This window comes from Paroedura picta, chromosome 2, assembly GCF_049243985.1.
Source record: "Paroedura picta isolate Pp20150507F chromosome 2, Ppicta_v3.0, whole genome shotgun sequence".
NCBI classification, from domain to species: domain Eukaryota; kingdom Metazoa; phylum Chordata; class Lepidosauria; order Squamata; family Gekkonidae; genus Paroedura; species Paroedura picta.
In genome coordinates, this window is record NC_135370.1 from 122,300,133 (window position 1) to 122,327,974 (window position 27,842).

Here is a 27,842-nt window from a genome sequence, read left to right on the forward strand (position 1 = left end):
GCTGGGATCTACTGTGAAAACAACAGATTCTTTGCTGAGCCTAACTCTGTGCAGGCTTTGCTTCATGTTATCTACTGTTCTGCTGCTAACTGACCTACCAAGGGCTGATGGTTGTGAATCAGAGGGGCTGGAGAAAGCACTTTGGCAAGATTTAGGAAAAATTAGCATCTATGCTGATGATGCATTTAGATAACCTATTGTTCTTGCTTGGCTCTCTAACTATATATTTTTCCTATGGGAAGTCCGTCAGTTAACATGTGTGTTCTGGTTCCTAATGCTTAGTTTGAGAATCATGACAGTGGTATGTGAGGATATTTTTCATCCTTTTCCATAGGGCAGCCTTTCTCAACCTTTTTTCCGTTGAGAAACCCCTGAAATATTCTTCAGGCTGAAAGTGCTATCAGCAGGCCATACCTTCCTGCCACATCCCTGGAAGTCACATGTCAACAAATGTGACATCACCCAGACATTCACACCAGATGTGACATCACCAGGCCACTCCCACAGCACAGAAAGTAACAGCGCAGAAATATGTTAGGAGGTTTTGTGAATAGAACCATACTAGCACTCTGGGCGAGGCTACCAGTTTGCTTTTCTTCACCAAAGGGAGCCTGCATAAACAGGGCTGCAGCAGGCCTATGCCTCTCCATCGTCTCCACACACCTCCAAAGTCCTGAAACAAGGCTGGAGCAAGCCTATGGCATTCTGTTCCCACCCACCAGGCCGTTAAAATGAGGGTACTTATCTCTCTGAACTCCAGTCCCTACCATGTGCAAGGAGCCTTGGCCAGCAAAAATTTATATGGCTGGGGCCCCTCCCCTTCCCACCCCCTCCAGGCCCATCATTGGCCATTTGTGTGGGGAGCAAGTCAACATGACCATATACGGGCATATCACCCAATAATTTTTTAAAATTAAACAATATATACAAATTTAATTCTCACCCAATTGGCCAAAGCCTTCAGAGACCATCACAAAACCCCAGGGTTTTCATGAAAACCCTGAATGAGAAAGCCTGCCTTAGTGCATGTAGGGGAAAATGGGATATAAAATGCCCTTCTTGTCATCTATGTACATCCCTGAACATCTGGGAACAACTGAGATCTAGCAAAAAAACTTGAACAGGTGGTACTGGGAGAAGTAGGCTCTGGGCCATGCAGGGAAGGGTGAGAGAAACGAACCTTCTACTTACTTTCAGTACACAGAACCAGGCTTCCTGCTTTATTCACATTTTAAGGGGGAAACTACATTCTTAAAAGATCATCATAATAGCCTTTCTCATTCTCTGTTTGTACTGGCTGGTTAACCTTTCTGGCAGAATCAGCTGAAGTTTCCACTTGGCAAAGCTTCTGCTCCTTTTATCTCAACAGATGAAACTTCTTGGGAAAAATCTCTTGGCTGGAGATTGTAGAATGAAAAGTCAGTTTGATTCTCCAAACCAGGGGTAGTCAAACTCCAGCCCTCCAGATGTCCATGGACTCCAATTCCCATTCGCCAAATATAGCATTATTGATGAATTTCACAAACTCTGTTTGCAGCATCTTAGAAAAAGATAACAGAGCTAGAAATGTGATGGTTTTTGCTGGAGTGTGTTGTAGAAAGAAGGGCTGTTTCTTTTTGTACCCTGCTTTTCACTACCCAAAGGAATCCCAAAGCAGCTTACTATATCTTTCCCTTCCTTTTCCCACAACAAGCACCCTGTGAAGTAGGTGGGTCTGAGAGAGCCCTAACAGAACTGCTCTGGGAACAGCTCTGATACAACTGTATCTAATCCAAGGTCTGCATGTGGGGGGGGGATCAAACTCGGTTCTCCAGATTAGAGGCCACCACTCTTGTTTTTATTCTGTGCAGCTTTGGGGGTCCTTGGTTAGGTGGAAAGATGGCTTAAAACTATTTAAAGAAATCCTTATATCTTTAATGTATTAAATAATGTTTCTGCAATTAATGGCTGCTAAATTCATTATCAGAAAGTTCTTCAGTCTAGAAAAAAAGCATAATGTTTGGATAGGGATGAGCAATAGAAGCCAAGGAGCCTCATATGTCTCCTTGAGGGGCAAAGCAAGAGGAATCTCAGTATTGAACTATAGACAATATTGGTCTACTGAGGACTGAAAACCAGGAGTCACAAGTCACAGAACATGGGACCTTGGGATGCCCTGGAATTATATCTCATATTCAGACTAAAGAAATCAGTTCCCCTGGAAAAAATTGACTGCTTTGGAAAGTGGACTCCCTGCCCCCAAATCCTGCCCACTCCCAGCTCCACCCCCAAAGTCTCCAGTTATATTCAGCCTGGAGAAAAGGAGGTTGAGAGGGGACATGATAGCCCTCTTTAAGTATTTGAAAGGTTGTCACTTGGAGGAGGGCAGGGTGCTGTTTTCATTGGCTGCAAAGGAAAGGACGCACAGTAATGGGTTTAAACTACAAGTACAACGATATAGGCTAGATATCAGGGGGGAAATTCACAGTCAGAGTCGTTCAGTAGTGGAATAGGCTGCCTAAGGAGGTGGTGAGCTCCCCCCACTGGCAGTCTTCAAGCAAAGGTTGGATACACACTTTTCTTGGATGCTTTAGGATGCTTAGGGCTGATCCTGCGTTGAGCAGGGGGTTGGACTAGATGGCCTGTATGGCCCCTTCCAACTCTATGATTCTGTGATTCTGTATTTCCCAACCCAGAACTGGCAACCCTACAGGAGAGGGTTTAGAGATCAAGCCCTGAGTCTAAGCCAGAAACCACATTCAGGAGTCAAATCAGCCATTGAAGTCAGAGTGAACAGGAATTGTTGCTTCTTGTGCAATGGCTACAACCTGAACAGGAAATCTTTTTATTAACAACCAGCCAGTGGCCCATCTGGTGGATAGAATCATTCTGGAATTTTTTATTGCTTTTGCATGTTCTCATCCATGGTCCTGTTGGCTCACCATAAAATGATCTATGTGGCTCTGATTCTAGCCCAGGGTTCTCCTGACCACTGGGGCGATCCACTTTGGAGGCAGGAGTTATGTCTTTTGATCTTTCACGCCTCTCAAAATGGCCTCCAGTGGATTGTGTTGTCATCCAAATATTATAAGTTAAGGGAGAAATACTGTTAAAGCCAAGTACATTATCATGGTTGTTTTTCAGTTGTTCTGTAAATTATTCTTCTCTTGAGTGGCTTTTCCTCTGCCTGACTCTCAGCTATAGATTAGGGCTTATTTTAGCCCAAGGTTTTGACTCTGCTTCCCTGCCATGTATTGCATACTTGAGCAGTTAGATACCTGCTCCCACCTGTATGAAAGACACTGTGAGAACTTTTCTAGCCCTGAGTGCATCTTTAGTTCTTCTGTTATTTGAATAGATATTATGGAAGAGGGAGTTTGTATTCTTGTACTGATTATTTTTTATGGAGAAGGAACTTGTAGTGTCTTTCCAGCAGAGAAGCCTGCATTTTGCATTCATTACCTTGGCAAATGTATCTTTTTAGATGAAGATATGCAACTTCTCTCTTCATCCATTAGCTGCAAGCATGAATTTGCAAAATGATTCTAAGGTCATGTTTATTTTCTTAAGAGATGGGACCAGACAATGTGTGCTGTACTCAGGAAGCTATAAAAGATCACAATGGAAAGAGGAGGATCTGGAAAGACTCAAATAATTGTCTCAGAGCTGGAAATAAGTTTGCTTGAGGCTCTGCCTAATATAACCTTCGAATGCAACTGTTCATGACGCTTCCTGTTCTCCCTTGTACTTCCAACCCGGTGTTTATAGTATTAACCCATGAAACAATATATGTCCTTTTCTTGTTGATTAGTCTCCTTAAATGAGTAACCTCATGCTCTTTTGCCTTAACTAGGCTCACCCATGACATCAGCCTTGAAGAGTTTGAGGATGAAGATCTCTCTGAAATCACTGATGAGTGTGGAATCAGCCTGCACTGTAAGGACAGCTTGGCTTCACGGGTAAGAATACCAGCATTTCCTTAATTACTGCCAGCCAAACAATTGCTCTTGTCCAAAAAGGCTGGAATATACTGACTTCAGTCAACCAATGGCAACTTAGCAAGTTCACTTGTCCAGGTTATTTTAGGTCTGGGTACAGCTAAATGTTTACACTGCAACTGTAACCTGAACAACTTGTTTGTCTCTATGATTTGTGGTCAGTGGAACCTGTGTCATCCTAAAGCAATGTTCCTGCAATTCATTTTGTCTTGACTGCACTTGGGGTGGCGCCCATGGGCTAGAAGATAGCACGGGTGCCATTCCTTTTGACTGCTTAAATAAGCAAAGTTGGGTGCATGAAGTTTTAAGAAGGGATAGTTGGTTTCACTTTATGAAGGGCTAATACTTTCCTAAATGTCTGGGAGATCCTAGGACACAAGCTAATGCTATCTTATATGGATGAAGAGGAAGAAGGTGGAGACTTGATAAGTGATAAGAATCCACATTGTCTTCAGATATGTAGTATTAACCTCAGTTTCCTCACTAACTGACAGAACATAATGTCTATATTATAAACACTGTATTATTTTGAAGATTCTTTGTTTTAAGGGGTTATCCTTCATTACAGAGCAAATCCCACAGAATAAAAGACTTGTCCTGTATATACAAATTTAACATTCCCTAAAGGGTGGTTTTATTTTTAGTAGCTTATTTCTAATACCGCAGCTGCTGGGGCTTTAAAAACCAGATCATCTACTCTGGCCTCTCTCCATAATTCCAGATATGTGCAAATGGTTATGGTAAGTCAGTGATGAGGAAAAGCATTCTGTACATGCTCCAGAATATTCTCATTCCCCCCTCCCCTTTATATGATCCAGATCTAGGCATCAAGATCAAATAAAGCAGTATGACTCCTGTGGGGGAAAAAACATTTGTAAAGATAGACAATATGATCTCATCTTAAATTTAGTTGGACCATTTATTTGGTTTTTGTATAACATTGTTTTATAATGGTTGATTTGCTCTTTGCTCTGCTGGGTATTTAAGTTTCCCCAGCAGAGTGGATAGTGGCTCCTTGGGGACATGTAAGGTTGAGAAAGTGGTACGGTTGAGAAAGTGGCTAATCCAGCATCCTGTCTTACATCCCCTGATGTTGCCTCCAGGTGCTGGGATTCATAGGTTGACTGCCTCTGAATATGAAGGTTCTTTTTAGTCACTATGGCTAGTAACTACTGATAGATCTATTCTCTATGAATCTGTCTAATCCCTTTTAAGGTTTTGTATTCCTGTGGCCATCACTACATCATCTGGCAGCAAATTCCACATTTTATTCCTTCACTGACCAAAAGGTTGGTAAGACTGGACTTCCATTTGCAGAAACCATTCTGACTTTCCCTCAGCAGGCTTTGTTCCTCTGTGTACCTAATAATTCTATCTTTGATTACAGTTTCAACTAATTTGCTTGGAACAAACATTAGACTGATCACCTGTAATTTCCTGTTTCCTCTATGGACCCCCTTTTAGAATCATAGAACTGGAATTGATCTCCAGGGTCATCTAGTCCAACCCCTTGCACAATACAGGAACTCATAACTACCTGCCCACCCACAGTGACCCCAATTTCCTGCCCAAATGACCCCCCCACCAAAAATCTCCAGAATCCAGCCTAGCCTGGAGGAAATTCACCTACCATCCCACAGTGGTGATTAGCAATTCCCTGGGTATGCAAGGAAGGGCCACAAGAGACAAACACTGGCACATCCCTTCCTGCCCACCCACTCACCATCACAATTTTTAGAAATTGTCAGTTTGCTACTCTCAAGTCTTCTGGTGCAGTGGCTGAATTTGGTGAGAGGTTACATATAAGGGTTAGTAGATCAACATGGTGTAGTAGCCAGCATTGTATATAGCAGTTAAGTGAGGAGAACCAGGCTTTATTCTACACTCCTCAACATGAAGCCTGTTGGGTGATTTTGTGCCACTCACAGTTCTCTCAGAACTTTCTCAGCCCAACCTACCTCACAGGGTGTCTATTGTGGGGAGAGGAAGGGATGGCAATTGTAAACTCCTTAGGGCAGAGAAAAGCAGGGTATAGAAACCTACTCTTCTTCTAACTCACATAAGAACTCTCTGAGAACTATCTGGAGAATACTTGTAATTTTTAATTTCTTTGTATATCCTTCCTGAAAATAGTGGTTGTGGCATGGGTACAAAGCACACACTTACCACAATGGACACAGAAGCAAAAAATGCATTGAGCATCTCTTGTCATCTCCCCATCTTCCATTCTCTTTACTCCTTGGTCATCCAAAGGCCCAATGGCTTCCCCTAGGAGATGTGTAAGCAAGAATCCTTCTAGCACTGTAAAGGGAAAGGTTGCAATCAATGAAATACTTTTACGTGGTGTTAGGATTTTACTGTTTTACAAGGGAAGAACAGTATATCTTAGGGAGTAAGAAAGTTGTTGTTGCTTTAAGCTCCTAGGCACTATTATTGGCTTTGCTCATGCGAGAACATTTGGGTTGCCAAAATATTAATCGAACCTACCAGTAAATATTCCTGTCCCCTGTCTCTTGAATTTCACTGAATGTCAAGGAAGCCTGAAAAAAGTTCAGACGGCAATTTGAGCTGTCTGTGAAAGCCACAGGAGCTAGTAAAATGAATGCGGGGTGCATGTGTATAAAATGGCATGGTTTTTGACACCCAAGGCACAAGTGTGGCACATTTATTATGCATTCCATGCTAGAGGGAAGAAAGCTGTGAAGATGCAAAGAAAAGCTGTCACCAGAGGAAATGTATTCCTTACAAGTGATGCAAGAAACGTTTCAGATCCCAGAAGAAAAAGAATTAATGAGGAACTTTTAATTAACAACTCTGGACTTCAAAATATGGAACTTGCTGGCAGTGAAAGAAATGCTTAGTTTTGAGCTGCAGCAATAAAAAGGCATATGAAGAACTACAAATAAATCTAGAAGAGATTTTTTTAAAGTTATGTTTAAAAAGTGACAAGTGTCCGACTTCAAAAAAGTGTATTGTTGAACATCAGACAAATATTTTGTATATGCAAGCACCTTTGTAAAGTCATTCTCAGAAGGAGCCAAATAAAGCAGACACTGTGATATTCTCAAGCAGAGAGAAAAATGATTGAGAGGAAATATTGCTAAGGTGTCAGTTGATGGATTTACCTGCAACAGAAAAAAATCTACCACTGCTCTGGTCGTCCAGGTACTACTAACTGCAGCAAAGAACAAGGAGGGAAGAAATGTTGCAGAGAACAAAAACCAAAAACCCCAACTGGAATAGTTAGGACCTAAAAGGTTGAATGTCTGTGTGAACTAGACAAGAAATTATAAAAATATGTAAACATTTATTTTGCACAACTTAAAAAAAACTTTAAAGATACAAACACACACAAAGCCCATAGGCCGTTGTTGAAATTTATCCTGTGCCTTTGGCACAAAGCCCAAAGGCACAGGATAAATTTCAACAATGGCCTATGGGCTTTGTATGTATTCATAACTTTAAAGTTAAATGTCAGCTGCATCAGACATTAGAATTGAAGCGCAAGTGATCCAAGTTCATGCAAGGTAAAACTAGTGATTATATTTGTTTACTGAGAAGAGCACCCAAACTGTGTGTAAACAAAGGTCTGAAAAGCTGGCTATAATCAAAAGTAGTGGGTCCAGAGAGCATGAGGAAGAGTAGAAACACAACCAAATCAGTTGTGATGTAAGAAATTAAGAGATGCTGCTACGGGAATGTGTGGGTTTTGTTAATTCTGAACCTTCAAGGTCAGATTGCAGGGCAGCTGGACATCCATATGTTCTGATCTTTGAGGAAAATATGTTTTCATAAATGTGACTGGGATCCTATCACTTAATTGGCCACATGGCCATACACATATTTGCTCTTACTTGGGTCTCAAATACTTGGCACTGCAAGCAATTTCCTCCCAAACTTCCCTGAGTTCCAGAAGCTTCCTTTGTGGGCCTTATTGCCCAACAGGACTGAGCACTCTCTCACCCTCCCCCCTCGTTTCCATACAAAAATAGACTCCCAAACATATATGTATGAACACACCTATGTCATTGGGTTTAATTTAGATCCGTCCCCTCTGGGGTGGACCATAATTCATTGTGTCGCTTGGGTATCTTTATGCAAAAATTCAACTCTCAGGGCTTTTCTGCATGCGATAGTATAGTGAAATGCTTACCTTGTGAAGACACTATATTCCGGCCTCTCCGCATGATGTCGCCAACCTCCTGCATCTGGCCAGCAAACTGCTCACTACATCCACCATTTTAAAGTGCTAGTTGGGGAATCGCATAAAGTGGATTCACCAACCTAAAAGTGCTTTCCTCCAGCAGACAACCAGCAAAAGAAAGGTATGGAGGCGAAGAAGTGCTACATCTGCCTCCAATGTCCTGCCCTTGCACCCGCCTCCCTATCCCTTCTTCTGGGGGATGGGAAGTGCTTTTGAAAAACGGAGAACAGCCTGGAGCAACTAATAGGCAGACATGCACCTTGGCTGAGATTGTCTGTGCCTTTATGAAGGTTCAGATAAGCATTTAAATGAATACGTCTATTTTAATTTTTTTTTAAACGGTAGTAGCCAGAAATTCATCTGTTAATCAGCCATGTTGGGAGGGGATTGACTGACCAAAGTGATTGACACTGGTAGACAGGCCAAAGCGCAACAAGTCTAAAGTGGGAGAAGTGGCCAGAAACATGAGAGACAGCTCAAGAAGTGGAGTGCCGGTGAGTGGTGATTATTTCTCGCACTTTGCAATACAGCAGGCTTCACGCTACAGTGCCCAATGTGCGAAAGTGCTCTCGGTATCTCAACTGGTAGTTTCTGTTCCACTCTTGCCCCAAATTGCTGCCTTAACTTTCAGGCAGAAGGTGAACTATACATTCCACAGTGCAATCAGTCTAAATGCCCACCTTGTGTGACAGGGTGTAAAAAGACCTCTCCCTAACATCTTGGAGAACCACTGCCAGAGTAGACAATACTGTCCTTGATCCATCAATGGTCTGACTCAGCATAATGCAGCTTTGTGTGTTTAGGTGTACTTTTATTGTATCTGCAGCCCGAGGTGATAAACTGCCTCTACAAATGTGCAACTTCCATATCATGATTAAAACTGCAGGAGCCTGCCCTCTCTTTCACTGGCAGAAATCCTGTATGGGGTTAGAGTTTTGGACTTGGGAGTACAGATCTCCAGTTAGCAATTAAGTTCACTGGGTGATCTTCGGCCAGTTTCTTCTAGGGTTGCCAATTTCCTGATGGCGGCTGGAGATCTCCCAGAATTACAACGATCCCCAAGCTACAGGAATATTTTCCCTGGAGAAAATGGCTGCAAGAGAGGTTGGATTCTGTGGCATTCTACCTAACCCCACGGAGGTCCCTCCTCAAACCTTGCTGTCCTCAGGTTCCACAGGAATTTACCAATTCAGAGTTGGCAATCCTAGTTTCTCCCACCCTCCCCCTCCCCCACAGAGTATTACTCAGAGGATAAAATGAGAAGGAAATCTCAGTTTATGCCACCCTGAGCTGCTTGAAAGAAGGATGGGGGAAATAGTGTGTGTAGTTAGGTAAGTGCTTCTTTTCTGAGACACCCTTCATTGTACAGTAGGCTTGAATACCAAATTGGGCCAAATTACTTTTAACATGAAGTGACATCTCCACTAGGGCCACAGTGCTTTGACACCCTCTCACTACAGTTCTCACTACAGGTGTTCTGAGGAAGACTTGGGACCGAATGGATGGCTGCAACATATGCTGCTGGAATCGGAACAGTCAGCGTTAGGCAAGTGGAACGATGGCTGGCCTTGCAGATGGCGCTGCAACTTCAGACCATCTCCTAAAATTGTAACATGAGAGCTGCACATTTTATTAGCTCCAGGAATGTGCCAGGCACCATCAAAATACAAAACATAAAATGTGTCTTGGTCAGGTTGTTTAAAATCTGCATTAGCTGCAGTTCATGGATGCAGAGAAAGGTTTTGATCAAGTTGGAGGAAAGGCTGGCTAACCCATTGCAGCATTAGCTACCTCATTTTGAGAGTGGACACATGCAGAACAACCTCACCTCCTTGAAAAAGAGTCTATGGAGCTGCAATATAAACTGAGGAGCATAGTAATGTGCAGACAGCATGGGACCCCAAAGGGCCCGATCTAGGAAGAAGATGTAATGACTTGACCTCAGTAATTTGTGACATACTGCAAAGGAAAAAAAATAGTATGTACTGATGATGTTTATTTGCTAGGTCTGTCATTATATCAATCACAATTAAATTAATTTAATTAATTACACATGCAAAATGCATGAAATAATTTTAGGAATGGGGAAGTCCTTCTCCCTGATAATAAAAAATGTGCATATTCAAATCAGTAGCACTAGGAGAGAGCTTATCAAGCCGTCACAAACTGGCTTGCAGAGTCAGGGAGGCAGTTCTCTCTCCAATCCTATTCAATATCTTTATGTGCCCTCTTGCTCAACTGGTGCGGAGGTTTGGGCTGGGTTGCCACCAATATGCCGATGACACCCAGCTCTTCCTCTTGATGGATGGCCACCCTGACTCTCCCCCATTAGCCAGCTGTCTGGAAGCAGTGATGAGGTAGTTCAAGCGGAGTCGTCTGAAGCTCAACCCTTCAAAGACAGAGGTACTGTGGTTGGGCAGGAAAGGTCCAAGCAAGGAAGCACACCTACCCAACCTGGATGGAGGACAGCTGTAAGTGGACCACTTTGCCAGGAACCTGGGGATGGTTCTTGATGTCTCCCTTTCAATGGAGGCTCAGATCACAATGCATTTAACCATCTTTGCCAAGTCAGACTCCTAGCAACCTGCTTGGCCCCGGAACACCTAGCCACAGTGATCCACATGATGGTCACCTCTAGACTGATGGTCACCTCTAGTCCTGCCATTATCCTTGATCCAGAAACTGCAACTGGTCCAGAACGTGCCAGGGTCCTCACAGCAACATTCTGGAGGTCCCACATCCAGCCCATCCTCCAGCAGCTGCACTGGATCAGGCTTAAGGTCTTGGTTATCACCGTTAAGGCCACATGTGGTCTCAGCCCAGTATACCTGAGGGATTGCCTCTCTGCCTACATCCCTCAAAGAGCCTTGCACTCCACCACCTCCAACCTCTTGGTGGTCCCTGGTGTCAAGGAAGCCCACTTGACCTCAACCAGGGCCAGAGATTTCTCCATCCTGGCCCCCACCTGGTGGAACGAGCTCCCTGAGATGATCAGGGCCCTGATGGAACTCAAACAGTTCCTCAGGGACTGCAAAGGAGAGCTTCTCTGCCAAGCATTTGGTTGAGGTCGACCTGAACCACCACTTCCCAAACCTCCCTTCTACGACAATCACTGCAGCTCTGCCCAACCCACTGGGCCATCAGTATGCATTGATTTAATGTTCTCCCCAGTGTTCTACCATTCTATAATGTTGTTTATTGTTATCACATTATTATTATTATTATATAAACTGAGTTATCTGTATTGTTCCTGTTTTATGTAAACTGCCCTGAACCTTCAGGAAGGGTGGTATATAAATATAATGAATAAATAAATAAAATTTCCATTATATATTTATTTGCATGTTTTTATTACTTATCTAATTCATTTATTATTTATTCTTTTAAATTGTGCTTTCACCCTGGTGAGGCCATCAACTGTTTTCACTGTTCTCTTCTCCTCTATTTTATCCTCAGTCTGAAAGAAAGTGTCTGTCCCAAGTTCACCCAACAAACTTCCATGGCAGAGTGGAAATTTGAATGTGGGTCTCTCAGATCCTACTCTCTGCATTCTAAACATGGCACCATGCTGTATTAAAACAGTAAGCTCATGATCAGAACATGCACGTACTGAATGAATCTGTGGAAGGAAAGACATGCAGACTTGGATTTATCACAGGATGCCCAGTTTTGATTAAAAGCTGAAGCTGCAGCAATCCTAACTAATAACGCATGCAGAACTTTCCGCCATTACCGAATTAAATAGAAAAATCTTTTTAAAAGACACTTTCATAAATCACTCTACTGAATTCTTTTATCAGTTTATTGATCTGAGCATAATGCATGTTTTATTCTGGTACAGTGATCATGAATAGATACATAGCTGAACCAGTGCACAGAATGGCTTATGCTGATAATGCTACAGTGACACCCACCATGAAGCAAAAACTAACATTGTGGCTGTCAGGTGCACAGTGTTCCTAGGCTTGCCAAGTGTCTTGTAGCTGCCGATGGGGCTTGGGAGTGTGCATTCCGAGAGCGGGGAGGAGTGAAAAATGTGATGGGTTGATGTAACCTAGAAATGATGTTATCATCCCGAGGAACAATGCTCTGGCTTTTGCCCAAAAACTCTATGATAGAATTAGCTTCTTAAAATAGAGTTTTGCCCAAAGACCAGAGAATCCACCACCACCACCCCCTTACAAACATGCCTGCATTGCTTCCAGGTGACAACAGTATGTCACATTTACTTCCTGACAGAAATGCTTATTCGGTGAACTTAGGCAGATTGTGAGTAGGTGAGCAGAAGGGGCTGAGTCATTGCTTGGCCAGGGGAATGCCGATTGCCACTTTGGGATTAGGAAGTGAATTTCCAGGGCCAGGGATTCTGGTTTTGGAGAGGGCATCATCTGGGCATGGAATTGGTGTCAATGTGGGCAGGTAGTTGTGAATTTCCTGCATTCTGCAATGTGTTGTACTAGATGACCCTGAAGATCCTTTCCAACTCTATGATTCTATGTGTAGGCAAGTAATGCTGTTCATTATCCAAGCCTGGCTATTAACCATTCATTCCTATTGCACAATTTTCTACAGGACTATTACGCTACATCTTATAATGTTAACTGATGAGCATCAGTACTGATCCCAATATTTCAGGGCATGCAGTGTAAGTTTGAGTAGTTCACTATCCCTAAAACAAAACTGGTAAAAATCTCATGCTTGGAATAAGATCTTATTTTAAATATGTAATATATTTAATAGGGTATGAGTGTAAATTCAGTACATTTTCATTTAAAATCAATTTCTTATTGTAGATAAGAAACCCCCAATTACCGAGCCTTCAAAAACTGTAGACAATTTGAGGATAGCTGTGTTGCTCTCCAGCAGAACAGGTAGACTGAGTCCAATAGCACCTTAGAAACAAGATTTTCAGGAAATAAGCTTTTGAGGATTAAAGCTATCTAACAAAGGAAACTTTGACTCCCAAAAGCATATCCCTTGAAAATCTTGTTGATCTTGAAGGTGCTATTCACTAGGAAGCAAACAGAAAATAGGAATAGTACAAAATACTTTGAATATGTGAAATACTTGTTATATTTGTGGTAATTGGGGTTTTAATGGGCCTTTAACTGGGGTTGTTATTGGATATTTTTATTGTATGGATTGTTTTACGTGATGCGCTGCGAGCCAGTTTCCGAGAGAGGTGGGCTATAAATCCAATAAACAAATAATAAAGGCCACCTGTTTTATTTGCTTGGAAAGTAACAGCCATGCAGTAATCAAAGGAGAACTGTGACTTTGGAGCAGAGATTATTTTAGTACTCAGAAACAATTACTGAAAATGTAGTTCCTTTAACTTCCCTCTCTCATAAATTAAAAGATGTTGATAGGGCCCAGTAATTGGACCACTGATACTGGAAGCAATTTAAGCTGATATTCTCCAATATATTTGAACAATTGCCTAAATGTTTGTGAAGAAATGCAATTCCATATAAAGGTCAGTGGTGACAGTGATTGCCCTAGAAAGAAGCCTCTTCAGCAGTTGGGAACCTCGTGGAGTGAGGAGGGTGGAATAGGGCTTGCAGACCAAAGCAGGCCCATTCCGCCACAGTGTTAAACAAGGGATTGATTGTATATTAGGCCTGCAGAATGTGCGGTCCACCAAGGCTGACATAGCCTACCAGCAATATTTGTGGGCCATTAAAGTGTCAATAAGTCTCTGCTGCATGCTTAGAACTGCAAAAACAGATGGGTTATTAAGCACGGACAATATATGTTTGATGAATCCCATCTGATTTTGTAGGTCATAAATTGTACAGACCTACAGAGAGACTAACAGTGCCATCCTAAGCATTAACTTCAGTGGACTTAAAAGGTTTTAACTCTGCTTAGCACGGCAGTGTTTCAATTACAGGGTGGACTGGGTAACAGAGAAATCAAAGTAATTCCTTATGTTAAAGCATTCTCTCAACATAGCTTCATTGTACAGTGAACCCTGGGCAAAGAGATCCGAAGGCTTTGACTGGAAGTGCTTCTTCCTTGAACATTTGGCTAAGGGATTTGAACATTCAGAGAGAATGAAGCGGCAGGGACTTACCGGTGCCGCTGGTTGGCTGGGGGAGGGCGAGTGGGGAAGCGCCGGCTCGGCATTCCTTGTGCGGGGCTCGGGCGCGGGGCGCGACGGCGGCAGGCACGCGAGCCTCGGGCGGGGGTTTAAGCGCCCCGGGAGGACGTTGGCCATTGCTTCCCTGCCTCTGTCTCCCGGCGGGGAACATTGATGGACTTCTTATCGGGTTGTGTGGGTGGGGCAGTCAGCGGACTGCCTAGGTAAGGCTCATTCACCTGGTGTAGCGCCAACCCTCCGTGGGAGGTTGTTTGATTAAAAGCTGTGGCCATTTTTAAGCCAATGCTGAGTCGCGTCTTCCTTCCACCAAATCTGGCCTCGTACCAGCCAATGATTCTACAAGCAGAAGAGGCTTCCTGTCAAGCCCTTGAGAGAGATGTACACTTGCACCTTCTTATTCATTCTCTTCCTATGTTCAGGAACAACTCTGCAGATCCATGAGCCCCACTCCATTTTGGGCCTTCTGAGGCATCTAGACATGCAGCGGTCATCCTAAGACTCTTCCCAGTGGCATGCCACTCCATTGAGTCTGCCTGGAGGAATTGTCCTGCTTTTCACATTACCCACTCAGAGGACCAGCACTCTATTCACGATGCTTTTATAAAGGCCATGCCGAGTGCCTGCATCTTCTTCTACCCAACTCCTGGTTACCATGGAGACAGCTTACTGCACTGGCACACTCCCAGGAAGATAGTGATCCAACCACAAACTGCCTCCCTTCCCTTGGTGCTTGTTTTAGAGAGAGCGTGCTCATATGGCGGTGTATATGGTCCAGAAAACATGCCAGTATTTAAAACAGGAAAGGATTTATTTTTGTTAATGTCCACGCATACCCCAGACAGCAGCTGATTATTCTAGGGATACAAAGAAATGGGATGAGCATGCAGTTCTTTCTCCCTCAGCTTTGTATGTGCCCTAGCTGAACTTATCCTGAGGCAGGGTCTTTAAGCTTAGGAGTTAACAGCATTCCGAAAGCACTAGAGAGCATATTTGTTGGGTATTTGTTAGCTCCGAATGGCAATGGTGGCTATCAGCTATTATCATTGGAAAATAACCTTGCAAAGTAGACCCTGCTGAATGGACTGTATTCCCCTTGTGTCCAAGGAATATATTACCTTGTGGGTCTTTCCTTCTCTTCCTGTATTTTTCCTGAAGAGATGCTATCTGGCACTGGCAACTCCAGGTCTCTGTCCGTTCAAGGTGTCACATTATTTTCAGGCTGTGAGATGATCCTATGGTTGTTCTCGGCTACCTAGAGCGTTTGCATCAATAGGAGGGGGATGGATGACCGCAATGTACTTCTCTTCTGTTTTCTGTCCTTGTGCTGCCTGAGAAGCCTCTTAAAATGAATGTTGGGGTTTTGTAACCCCAAAATGGAATGAATTTCTCAACAGCTGCCATGCTCCATGTTTAATTGCTTTGTGACTCTTTCTCCCCCACCCCCTCCACACTCCATGCTTCTTGTTGCAGACTAACAATAGAACCCAATTTGGAGTCTTTTTGCAGAGTTGTAGAAGAGGGAAAGTATTTTGATCTCATAAACAAGGGGATATATGTCTGCTACTATTTAAGCAAAGGATCTGCAGAAAGGGGAAGAAGGAAAATTCCCTCTTCCCTTTATCTAAAATTCCTGATAAAAGTACAGAGCTCTGAAAAAAATGGCCCAGTTATGATTTGATGGTCTATTTATCCATTTGTTTCTTGTTTAATCCTACTCTTCTTGCAAAACACCCAGGGCACTGCACAAGGTTCTTCTGTCCTCCTGTTTATTCTCACCACAAGTCCAGATTTACCCAATGAGCTTTATAGCTAAATAGTGATTTAGTGCTACAAGACTTGTTTTCCTGTGCGTAAGAAAGCCCAGGAGACGTTCAGTGTGATTTGTTTCATTTCCCACTATACAAGCCGAATTTGGGGAAAGGAAGTAGACTCTCCCCAAACAGTCACTAATTCCCCAGACAATAATTTCCCAGCTTCTCCTCCTGTCCCCCAGCTGCACCCCAAGTTTCACCCAAGTTTTTCTAAAAGTGCTTTGCTTTTTCTGCTTGGCAGTTCAAATTCTGTAACTTTTTGTGTGTGCTTACACACCTGTAAACATACCTAGAAATTATGAACTTAGATCTCAGCCCTGCCAGGTAACTTATTTAGAGTGATCAAGGTGGCTGAACTGGGAACACCATTCCATTCTCAGAAACAGAGATCTTCTGCAACATGCTCACTTCAAAGCTGCAAGTCCTCTTGAGTAAACAAAAACTGAACATCCTCGTGAGAATGGACAATGTAGAAAATGATACCAGACTTCAATGGGTGTTTACTTTTAAAATGTTTTCAATTCTGTGTCAAAAAGGAAGGGCATGATTATCATTTTAATTAAATGTTGGGAGTAAATTAATTAAATAGCAGAAAGTCATCTTGCAAAAAAAATCAATTTTAATTAATATTGGGGGTGGTGTAGCTATACTCCCAAAACTGAGTGAAAATAATCATGCCCTTTCCACAATTACAAAAGGAAATTAAAACATAATTTTTGAAATGCCTGCAAGGAATGACAGGAAATGTATTCTTTTCCATTCAACTTTAAAAGACTGTTATTTTGGAGGGGTAAAATACCTGGACTTCAGAGGCCAAGTCTGCCAGCCCTTGAAATAGCAACTTTTTAAAGTTTAAGGGACCGGCTTCTGCCGTACGGGATATTGGTGATCTGATACCCAAAATATCAGATATTTTATTGGCCCAGTAGTATCTGATTGCACATGCCTATATGTGGCACATTTAGCTATTTATATATTAAGTAAGCAAATCCCTCTCCCTGGAACCAGCAATCAGGAGGACTCCATTAAAAATCAAAAGGCAGTTTTGCCCTTGACACAAAATGTTCCGCTCTTGTTCATAAACAGGCAGCCTTTTCCTGGGTTCCCCAGTATTTTCTCTCAGTGAACGGGTCCTCTTCAATCCACACAGGGGTAGGATTAGAAAATCAGTTGATTTCATTGACCCGGGTCAGACAATTAGCCCTACTTTGTACTATTGCCAGTAGGAAATAATAGAAAAGCTACAGACAATTATGAAAACACAAAAGTTTGTTAATTCCAGGCCTAAATAGAATTTGGTATCTTCAGGGATTCCCACTGCATGGCAAGGGATTTCTAGGCACAGTTCTATGCAAATCTCATCTGAGAGTTTCAATCAAATTGTCTCTCAGTGAGGTGGTCCTTTTCCTTACATAGATTGCATCTCAACATGCTCAGCTCATAAAGTTCTTCAAATCTGCTGCCAGTTCTCCCCCACCCTTACCACTCTTGATCTCATTCTTGGACTAGTCCAGCTCATTTTATTATTTATGTATTTAGTTAACAATTTTTTTGCCTTGAATTACTGGCCTCATAAGAACCACCAAGGTGATAAAGTGATTCAAAACATACAAGATAATAATATGACTTTAATGCCATTAAAATAAAGTAAAAACTCATAATTAAAACAAAACCCAAGCTAAAATATACATACGGAAACATTAAAACATAGAAGAAGAGAAGAGTTTTTTGTTTATAGCCTGCTTTTCACTACCCGAAGGAGTCCCTAAAGCAGCTTACAAACATCTTTCCCTTCCTCTTCCCACAACAGATGCCCTGTGAGCTAGGTGGGACTGAGAGAGCTCTAACAGAACTGCTCTGCATGAACATCTCTAAGCCAACTGTGGCTGGCCCAAAGCTGCATGTGGATGAGTGGGGAATCAAACCTGGTTCTCCAGATTAATAGCCACCACTATTTTCCAGTATATATTTGTTTGTTTGCCTTGTAGACCACTCCTCTCTGAGACAGTCTCGGGGTGGTTCACAACAATAAAAAAGCAATGGGGTTGGAATACAATAAACAATTTAAAACAGTTTAAGAATTAATTTAATAAAAATGTTATTAAAATGCTCCATTGATAGACCAAGTTGTTCTGATTCGAGCTTCATACTTTATGTCTGGGCTTCAGTTGTTGGACTATGGTGGTGAAGAGGGGGAGAGGAGAGGAAGGAAGCCTATCTCTGTGCTTCTATGTGCTTACATTGGCCTCAACCATAGGCCTGGTGGAAGAGCACTATTTTGCTGGCTCTTCTGAACTTTGGTAGCTATGACAGGGCCTGAAGATCTCCTGGCAGCTCATTCTACCAGGTCACAAAGGCCCTGGCTCTGATCAAGGCCAATCTTACTTCATTGGAGCCAGGTCACCAACAAGTTGGCATTAGCAGAGCGTAGTGCTCTTCAGGGGGCATATTTGGAGAGGCAGTCCCTCAGATACAAGGGGGCCTGAGCTGTGCAAGGAAGGTGAGAACCAGCACCTTGAACCTGATCCAGAACACAGCTGCCAACCAATGCAGCTGTGGAGAACAGGTCAAATGTGGGCTCTCCATGGGGTCTTTGTAAGGACCTGAGTAGCTGCATTTTTTACCAACTGTAATTTCTATATCAAGACAAATGGTTAGGCCTGCATAGAGTGACTTACAGTAATCTAGCCTGGAAGTGATCATCACCTAGATCACTGTGGCTAGGTTTCTGGGGCCAGGTAGGGTGCGAGTACCTTTGCTTGGCGCAGGTGGAAGAACGCCTGCCAAACTCTCTTAGTGCCCCCATAGAAGGAGGTGTCAAGAGTCACACCCAAGTTCCTGTTGGTCTGTGTAGCTGTCAATTAGACACTGTCAAGACAAGAGAGGTGTGCTTCCTCTTCTGGCCCCTCCCTGCACAGCCACAGGACCTCCGTCTTCAGGGGACTGAGCTTCAGGCAGCTTTGTTGCAGCCATTCAGTCACAGCTCCCAGGCATCTGGCCAAATATTTGGGAGGAGTGTTCAGTCGGCCGCTCATTAACATGACACCACACTGGCAGCATAAGGGGACAGGTGAATCTTGTGCACTTTCTTCAGTGTAGTAACTGAGGCTAGCTCCTCACTGTTGAACCCAGAGGACTTGGCTTGTCATAGAGACCACCTATGGCCTAGCAGTTGCTGCTGGGACAGTCCTAAGGAGAAAACCGCTGGAGAAATATAGCCGGTTCAACGGACTGTATTGGGGAATGTAGTTTGATAAGCATGACTGAGATTCCAAAGCCATGAAGGGCTTTAAAAGTAATAACTGGGCTGGGATGCAAGGTCACCTGGCTTCCACAGCAGAGTGGGAATTCAAACCCACATCTCCCAGATACTAGTCCAGTGCTCTAACCACTGTGCTCTAACCACTATCACACTGGCTCCCTAAAATCTAAAATTATTCTCATTTGCCACTGAAAAAGATCAAGACAAGCATTTCCTGTGCCAAAGTGCAGTTCAGCACATAATACCCTTTTCAAGATGATCCTCAAGAAGAGACACTCATGGGATTTGGTTTTGTCAGAGTATTGATTTTTCCCTATTGATTTTAATTGATCGAGAGAAAACTTGCTATGATATAATTGTCTCAGCATTTCTTCCTTAGCATATTAGTGCAGTACTAAGCAATATCCCATAGGTGGCAGCAAGGTTCAAGTTCATTGTAGGTATTTCTAGACCTTGCTATTCTTATGCATAGGCCAAGTTTGCACCACTGCTAGGTTGCTAAAGTTGTAACAAAACCTCCTGCATGGTCTCTTTCTCAACTTTTTTAACATTGAGAAACCCCTGAAACATTATTTAGGCTTCAAGAAACCCCAGAAGTGTGTGATGGTGCAGAACATGGTTGTGAAGCCCACCCCCTCCAAGACCATTGTTGGCCATTTGAGGAAGGGGGGGGGGGTAGGTTGACATGACTATATATGATCATATCACCTGATAAATGTTTAACACATTTAAAAATATATATAAAAATTAATTAACTCCCACCCATTCAGGAAACCCTTCCAGTGCCATCAAGAAACCCCAGGGGTTAGGGCTTCTAATATGCAACTTTAGGGTATATCCCTGTAATAACCCCATGCACGGTTTTGTTTTTATTTCACATGCACCTGCTGACAACTGTTATTGGCCATGCCTGCTGAGGATACACACACATATAACATGAAATACATGCATATTGACTAGTAAGATGTGACAACACACAAGTTTCATATCATGTTCTAAGTGGCTCTTTTTGCTGTTCAGTTCAGGAATGCCCTGGAATGCAATAAGCAGATGAAACTGTCACTATTTTCAGAGTAAACTGCCCAGAGCTGTAAGGAATGGGCGGTATAAAAATCCAAATAAATAAATAAGAGTAGTGTCACAGATGGAAAAGAAAGGCTGCTGACAAACGGACCCAAAATATACTTGATGGTAGTAGACCTGTGACTGTTCCATGAATGAAACAGGAGACAGAACAGTAACTTACAACATAAAAAGTCATATGGATGGAGGGTAGAAAAATATAAATTCTAGGGTTGCAAACTGCCAGCTGGAGATCTCCTGGAATTACAATTGATTTTTAGGTGACAGAGATCAGTTCACTTGGAGAAAGTGGTTGCTTTGGAAGATGGACGCCATGGTATTTTACCCTGCTGAAGTCCCTCCTCCCTTCAAATCCTGCCCTCCTCAGGCTTCACCTCCCAAACCTCATGTTTCACAGAAACCTCATGTTTCATGTTCCACCCCCCAAACCTCATCAACACAGAGCTGGCATCCCTGATGGTTTGGGTGGTGGCTTGGAGTGGAGTTGTAGGTGGGTTAGCATCCAGCACAGGGTTACCAACTTCCAGATGTGGCTTGGAATTCCCCCAGAATTACAGCTGATCTTCAGACCAGAGATCAGCTCCCATGGAGATAACACTGCTTCAGAGTGCTTCAGAGTGCAGCCTTTATGGCATTACAGCCCCAATGGGCTCTTTCCCCTCCCCAGTCTCTACCCCCAGATCTTCAGGAATTTCTCAGTGTGTAGTAGGCAACCATAGTCCAGCATGCTCTTCCCACCACGTTTCTTTTATGCTTCAATCACAGGTGCTCTCGACATTATGGGCAAATGCAAGTTTCAAAGTGTTGTTTCTATTAATAGCCTGAAATGTATGGAAAACAAATAATTTAATGCATGTAGTACAAGTTTCCATTTCCAAGTTGAATGAATTCAACAGGTTTGTTCTGAAACCAGACAGAGAGTCCACTTGACTATCTTTCCTCCAGCCTAGCTATCATTTTACGCATGAGTGCATGGAAATCTCCCTGAGGAATGAGCCTAAGTCTTGTATGTTCCCTCCCATGATCATTGAGCTCCTCTCAGCACAGGAGAAGTAAATAGCTGAATGGGAAAGGCTTTTTGAATGACAGAATCATAGAGTTGGGGGGTCATCTAGTCCAACCCTCTGCACAATGCAGGAACTCACAACTACCTGCCCACCCATGGAGACCACAATTATGTTTCTTGAACACAAGATTACCCCTGGAAGACTAAAGACCAATGTTTGCAGTATTTTTTTCTGGGCACCCTAGTCCTCCCTCTAGGCTTGTCTGTACCAGTATTTGGAGGTATTATGGAATATTTTCCATACCCTGAAAAAAGGAAGCAGTTCTTCACATAATGTAAAAGAATTACTTGTACTGCAAAATTTGGCGATGACTATGAGCTGAGATGGCTTGTTAAGATTCCTGGACAGATGGCCCCTCATGGCCTTCGGAAACGGAACCCGCCGGCACAGAGTAGGGTAAGGTCAATGTTCCTCCTCCCCCACCTTCAAAAGGCCACATGCACTGCAGGAAATTGGCTGGGTGTAATTGCTTCTCCCCCCCCCCCGCCCCCCCCAACATTTCCAGTAGGTGTATAAAAAGATATGACACAGGATCACTGTCTGCCTTCATTCTCTGCATCTTGATTAGGCCTTTTTCTTCATACCTTTGCATGGGTGGGAAACCGGAGTCTGGCTGTAGCTTTTCAGTTTAGAGTTAATGGACACTCTCAAGACTCTTCCTACAACCTTGAAAACTAGCATGATAGGTTCTCTCACCCTCTGTGTGTGTATCTGTGTTTGTGGGGGAGGTGGGGGGAGGGAGGGAGAGAGAGAGTTTGTGTGCAGGTATGCACAGTATTAAATCCTGTGAGCATCCACCTACAATCTAAAGTAGTACAGTTGGAGCTCAAGGTTTAGCTCCTGAAAACAAGGTTTGTTTCTTTTCATTGGAGATGCAGAAATCCTATGACAAAGAGTAGGGGTGGGGCGTGGATATGCCATGATGCAGCGGCTACCCCCGGTAGTGGTATTTATTTTACAAACGTCTTGGGCAAGCTGGGAAATTGAAAATTCTGCTTCTTGGATAGGTTTGATTTGACTCCTTTATTATTTTATCCTGCCACCTTTTCTCTTTCTCTCTTTCTGAAGCTGAGCAACCAGCTCCGGTGCTTTTCACTGCTTGGGGGTTTCTTTTTCTCTCTCTATGACACTCTGAGTCACTGGACGGAGGCTGATCAGGCCTGACATGACTGCCTGACCTCCCACTCCCCCCCCCCGCCTCTCTGTCTCTCTGCCTCTCCCATTCTGAGCTAGTCTCATGATCACTCTCTCTCTCCCCCCTCCCCCCATCCTGGCAGAGCCATGTGAATCTGCAGGCCAGTAGCGTCCTGGGAGTGGGTGGCGGAGAGGCGAGCCGGCTCCAGGCAGAGATGCTACAGCTAGACCTGATTGATGCTACTGTGGAGACCCCCACTGAAGAAGGGACGGCCCTGGAGCCCATCAAGAAAGAGCCCCCATCCGTAACCATGGATACCTATCGACCCAAGCGGCCCACCACGCTCAATCTCTTCCCACAGGTGCCTCGGACACAGGTGAGCCTCAGGGAAAGGGGAGGCTGCAGGTCAGTGAATTGGGGCCCTCCTGTTGCTATGACAAATGGCTGTTCTATGCTTCCATAAGGAAGGGAGAGTTGATTTGTTTTAGCCTCTCCCCACCCCCCCAGTGCTTTTTCAAAACAAATAAAATCTCCCACTGATTTTCAAGTTGGATTTCCAACCACCAGGTCTTAATTCCCATAAACTGCATCCCTTGTGGCTGATGACATCTTCCCATTACTGGGATTGGTTGTCAATGACCCTGTGCTGAGGGGGAGGTCTGGAAGCTGCTCTTCTTGCTAAGTTGCACATGCTCAGTTCCTGCAAAATGAAGGGTTTTGTAGCAAGTGAAGCCTTTGGGGTTTGGTGTGGTGGGTGTTCTTAGTGTCTGATGTTTTTAAATGAGAGGTGCTAGGGCCCAAGCATTCCTGGAAGGCTCACTCTTTACCTGAAAGCTCTGATCCATGATCCAAGAGGCATGAAGGCGACTGGGGTTGCCAAGAAGTGTAGGGAGTGCACTTTGCATATACATTCCTGCCACTCAAAAAGTGTTCTGGAATGAAAACTGTCGGAACTCTGCTTTAGCCTGTCAGTCTGGAGTCCAGTGCAGAGCCCTGCCTAAAGACAGGCACAGTTTGTGGAGAAAGAGCTGAGAATGTGAGAAATTACACTTGCAGGGGCCACCCTGGATAAGGTGCTGCCTGTGGTGCTGCTTGGACTAACTCATCTCCTATTAAAGGACTGTTGTTCAGGATGACCCTGCTCAACTGATCAGCAGAGGCTGCCTGTTCAGCCATATGTGTGTGCTTGGGAGAGCTGGAGGTGTTCTTGCTGCTTATGGCTGGAAAATACCAAACAACTGGAGAACTCCAGCCCTTGTCTGCCCTCTTACAAGTTTTCTAGTTGGCATTGATAATTTTTATCCTTCTCAAGAAATGCTCATCATGTACACTATGACCTCCTTGTCAAGCTTATAGAAAGTACACCGCCTGTGTATTCAGGCCATGGGGCTTTTCTGCTGGATGGCTTGTTGGACTGTGCACACCCAGAGAACAAAGCTTTCAAAGAATGTTCCCAAGAGCTATCTTTGCAGCGATATTGAGCCTGATCTAGTAGATTGTGGGACTGGTTCTGATCACACCACAGTGGTTTATAGCTAGTGGACCATTCATTGTCAGGAATACCCTAAACTAGAGGAGGGGCTTTAGTGAGACCCCAATCAGAGACCCCAATCAGAGGAAAGGAAGTGTGCATAATTTCTTTTCTTGAAGTAAATATGTTAAGAACATCTCTATCTGAAAGAAAGAACTAGCAGAAGCATCTAAAGAGATTACATTAGGGGGGGGAACAAAGCATTTGTAAAGGTAAAGGTAAAGGTATCCCCTGTGCAAGCACCGAGTCATGTCTGACCCTTGGGGTGACGCCCTCTAGCGTTTTCATGGCAGACTCAATACGGGGTGGTTTGCCAGTGCCTTCCCCAGTCATTACCGTTTACCCCCCAGCAGCAAGCTGGGTACTCATTTTACCAACCTCGGAAGGATGGAAGGCTGAGTCAACCTTGAGCCGGCTGCTGGGATTGAACTCCCAGCCTCATGGGCAGACAGCTTCAGACAACATTTCTGCTGCCTTACCACCCTGCGCCACAAGAGGCTCTAAAGCATTTGTAGAAGTGACAAAAATGTGTGAATGGACCATCCACCTTAAGTCAGCTGGAGAGAGATGTGAAACTAGTGGATGCTTTTAGTTTGTATGTGTGTGATGTTCCTCCTTCATCTGTGGGAGGAGAATGGATTTCAGTGGTCCTTGAAGTAACTGATCACAGGCCAGCTGTCTGTGGTCCCCTCTGTTGTTTAGTCTACAAACTGATGAAGGTTCCTCATACATGAGAGGCTATTTTTAATCTGCTGTCTGACTCCACTTACTGAATAAGTAGATTTTTCACAGTGATGTTAGCCAAGGCAAGTGTATTGAAAGGCAGGTGTTGCTCTGTGTGGCAGATGGTGGAGGCTGAGGGGGTGGGAGGGGTGGGAACATGTATCATTATGCAATTGACAATGAAGGGCTTTTTTGCCAAAGAGCCACACAGCTTGATGTGCATGTGTGTGTGTGTGGGGGGGGGGGAGGGATTGACGATAAGAGCCCTCTAATGGCTGTTGTGCCTCTGGTGATACACAGGAGAATATAGTTGGAAATCCCCAGCTACTGAAATAGTCTCCCAACCTGGACCAGTCCTTTTACTTGTCCCAGAACTTAGGCATCCCACTGTGTTCATCGTAGAATCAGGACTCCAACTACAGCATCGTCACTTTAGGAGAGGCAGGTGAAGCTTCTCATAGCATGGAGAGAAATAATACTCCACCACACCAGTAAATAACATCCCATTAGACCTATTTTGAAGTAATGTGTTATTTCTACCCAGACCTGTTGGCAACCCAATGGCTAGGGCAGGAATTGAGCAGACCCTGATATCTTTGGGATCTTGCTCCGTGGGAACTGAGACCTTCACAGAAATATTTCTAGTGTAGTCAGCACACTCAGTGTTTGTTACCTAAATACTCATGTTTTTATCATAACATGATTTTTTAAAATCCTACAATCAAGTCTTTTCCAACTTCTTTAAGGGCAAAATTCCCAATGTAATACAAAAAACTTGGCACCAATATAAGGAGTCTGTTTTATAGGTTCTTTTTTGGCCTTTGTTGGACAGGTTTTAAATGTCACCATCATCTTTTCTCTATGGTTCCTTGACACGTTATGATACCCAGAGTGTAGGTGAAAATGTTGGCTTGCTTTGTCCATCTTCCCTCTCACTAGCTGTTGCGGACAGTGACAGATGCAGACTTGAAATGTGGTTGGAGCATATGCTGAGGGGTGGAAGGAGACTGCTGGGCATAAGATGATCAGTTGTTATGGGAGGTTGTTTTATGAGGTACAGCTGTAAGAAATACATGCAGAGAGAGAGAGAGAGAAAACTGACCTCGGTCTAATTCATTGGGTTTTGGTTCCTCCCCCCACCACCATGTGTTGGACAGAATGGGTTGAAATGAGTCATTCCCATGAGAATAAAGGTGATAAATTATATCACAAGTCTCTTCCTCTGCCTGGCAGGCCCTGCTAAACTCTGGGCCTTGGTTTGCTGCACCTCTTCTTGAAGATGGAAAGTAGAGTATGAGTAAATTGGGTTCACCCTTCCCCACCCCCTTTTCATTTGGTTGTTACAATGGTCACAATGTCTGGATACTAAGAACTTTGCTTCCAAAGCTTGTCATATTCAGGGAGGAGTTTCCGTGCCAGTCAGCTGTGTCAGGAAACTTCCTTCCAAGCCTTTCTTGCTGGTCTGTGAGGCCAGCTGTAGGTGGTGCTGTACAGATTGGGGGGGGGGGGGGCGCTAGTCATGTCAGCTGCAGTCTTTTTAAGTAACCCTTTCAGAACAAGCTTAAAGCAGCAGAATTCTAGACTTTTAAGATATTGTAAGGAAAAATCTCACACTATTGGAACTGTTTTGTCTGCATGTGGGTTGCCTCGAGGCATCTTGTTAGATAAGGAAGTCTAAAGAGCAGCCTGGTTCAAATGGTAGAGCCAGTCCCCGTGTAACATTTTCTGTTTTTGAAATTTTCATCCAGGAGTGATTCCCGTGGGTGCACTTGTGCATGTTTAGTTCAGTTTTTCAGGTTAAATATCCACACAGTTTGCCTGCAAATGATGTTTTTGGACAGGGACCTGGTCCATGTTCAAACATCCTCCATCATTAAAATGGACAGACAACATATACAGGCAAAATACTTTGGGGCACGTAGTTGCCTTGCCAATTTCATGCATGTATGATAATCTTCCCTTGACATGGGCAACCTCGGTGATTAATATATAATAACAAACCACAGACAGAACTTACCATTTTCCCAATAGTCCATTATATGCAGGATTCCAAAGAGAGTCGTTAATCCTTGCTGCTTGTCCACAATAAGCCAACTTGGACTTACTATTCCACTGCCAGTCGAATAATAAGATGCTAGAATATGCAATATCTGAAGTGTGCATGATTCAGAACCATAGGAAGAATATCCTGCAGGAGGCATCATAGGAGATGTGTACTTAGCAGAGTCAGTTTAGGATCTTCCAGATGTTTTCCAAATAATCTCCTCCTTTGTCCTGATTGGCTCCTTGGAGACTTCCTGCTCCTTTGAGTACATTTCCTCCCTGTTTGCCTCAACTACAGACTGAATGAATATTCAGAATGTTCACTCATGTTCCAAATTCCTTTCCCCCTACATTATCAGTGGCCAAGCCTATAAACAATACAAGAGAGGAATAAAGGCAATTTAAACACAATGCAAATGCATGAATTCTGTTTCTCTCTTTTCCTCAGTCCATGATAAAATGGTAAGATCTAATAAGATAATGCAGTGGGATAGATCTCTAATTTTTGTTGTTAAAAACATCTGCATTGTTTCCAAATACATGTGCAAAACTTTCACCTCCAGTGTTCTCTATTTAGAGTTTTATAGACTGTGTATTTAGTGTTAAGTGCCACTGGTAACTGTATCTCAAAACCAAATCTATTTTCTTGTGAGAGGCATTGAGTTTACCTTGAGGAAATTGCCTGTATGGCACAGTGTCAAAATATCCTGGTGCAATAGGGATCATCTGATAGGGCATCAGTTTGTCACGTTGTTGCAGTGCAGAGGGATAGAACTGAGTGAGGCAGACCCTTTTAAGACAGACAGAGGCATGCATACAAGCTTCCAGATTCTTTGAAAGAGCAAACAGTACAGTGGATGCCAGGCTGCCACCCTCAGGCTGGTCTCATTACCTTAAACTTTA

General features: G+C 43.6%; 1 protein-coding gene across 3 annotated transcripts in view; it reads left to right on the top strand.

Moving 5' to 3' along the window:
• Window positions 1–27,842, top strand: part of MAPK8IP1 (mitogen-activated protein kinase 8 interacting protein 1) — a 63,914-nt gene that overhangs the window by 17,780 nt on the left and 18,292 nt on the right. For 2 of the 3 annotated variants that reach the window (XM_077322293.1, XM_077322294.1), the window contains exons 2-3: window positions 3,833–3,938; window positions 22,785–23,018. In XM_077322293.1, the coding sequence (XP_077178408.1) occupies window positions 3,833–3,938; window positions 22,785–23,018 (340 nt within the window). The remainder of the gene's footprint in view (window positions 1–3,832; window positions 3,939–22,784; window positions 23,019–27,842) is intronic. The other variant, XM_077322295.1, reaches the window with a different exon arrangement.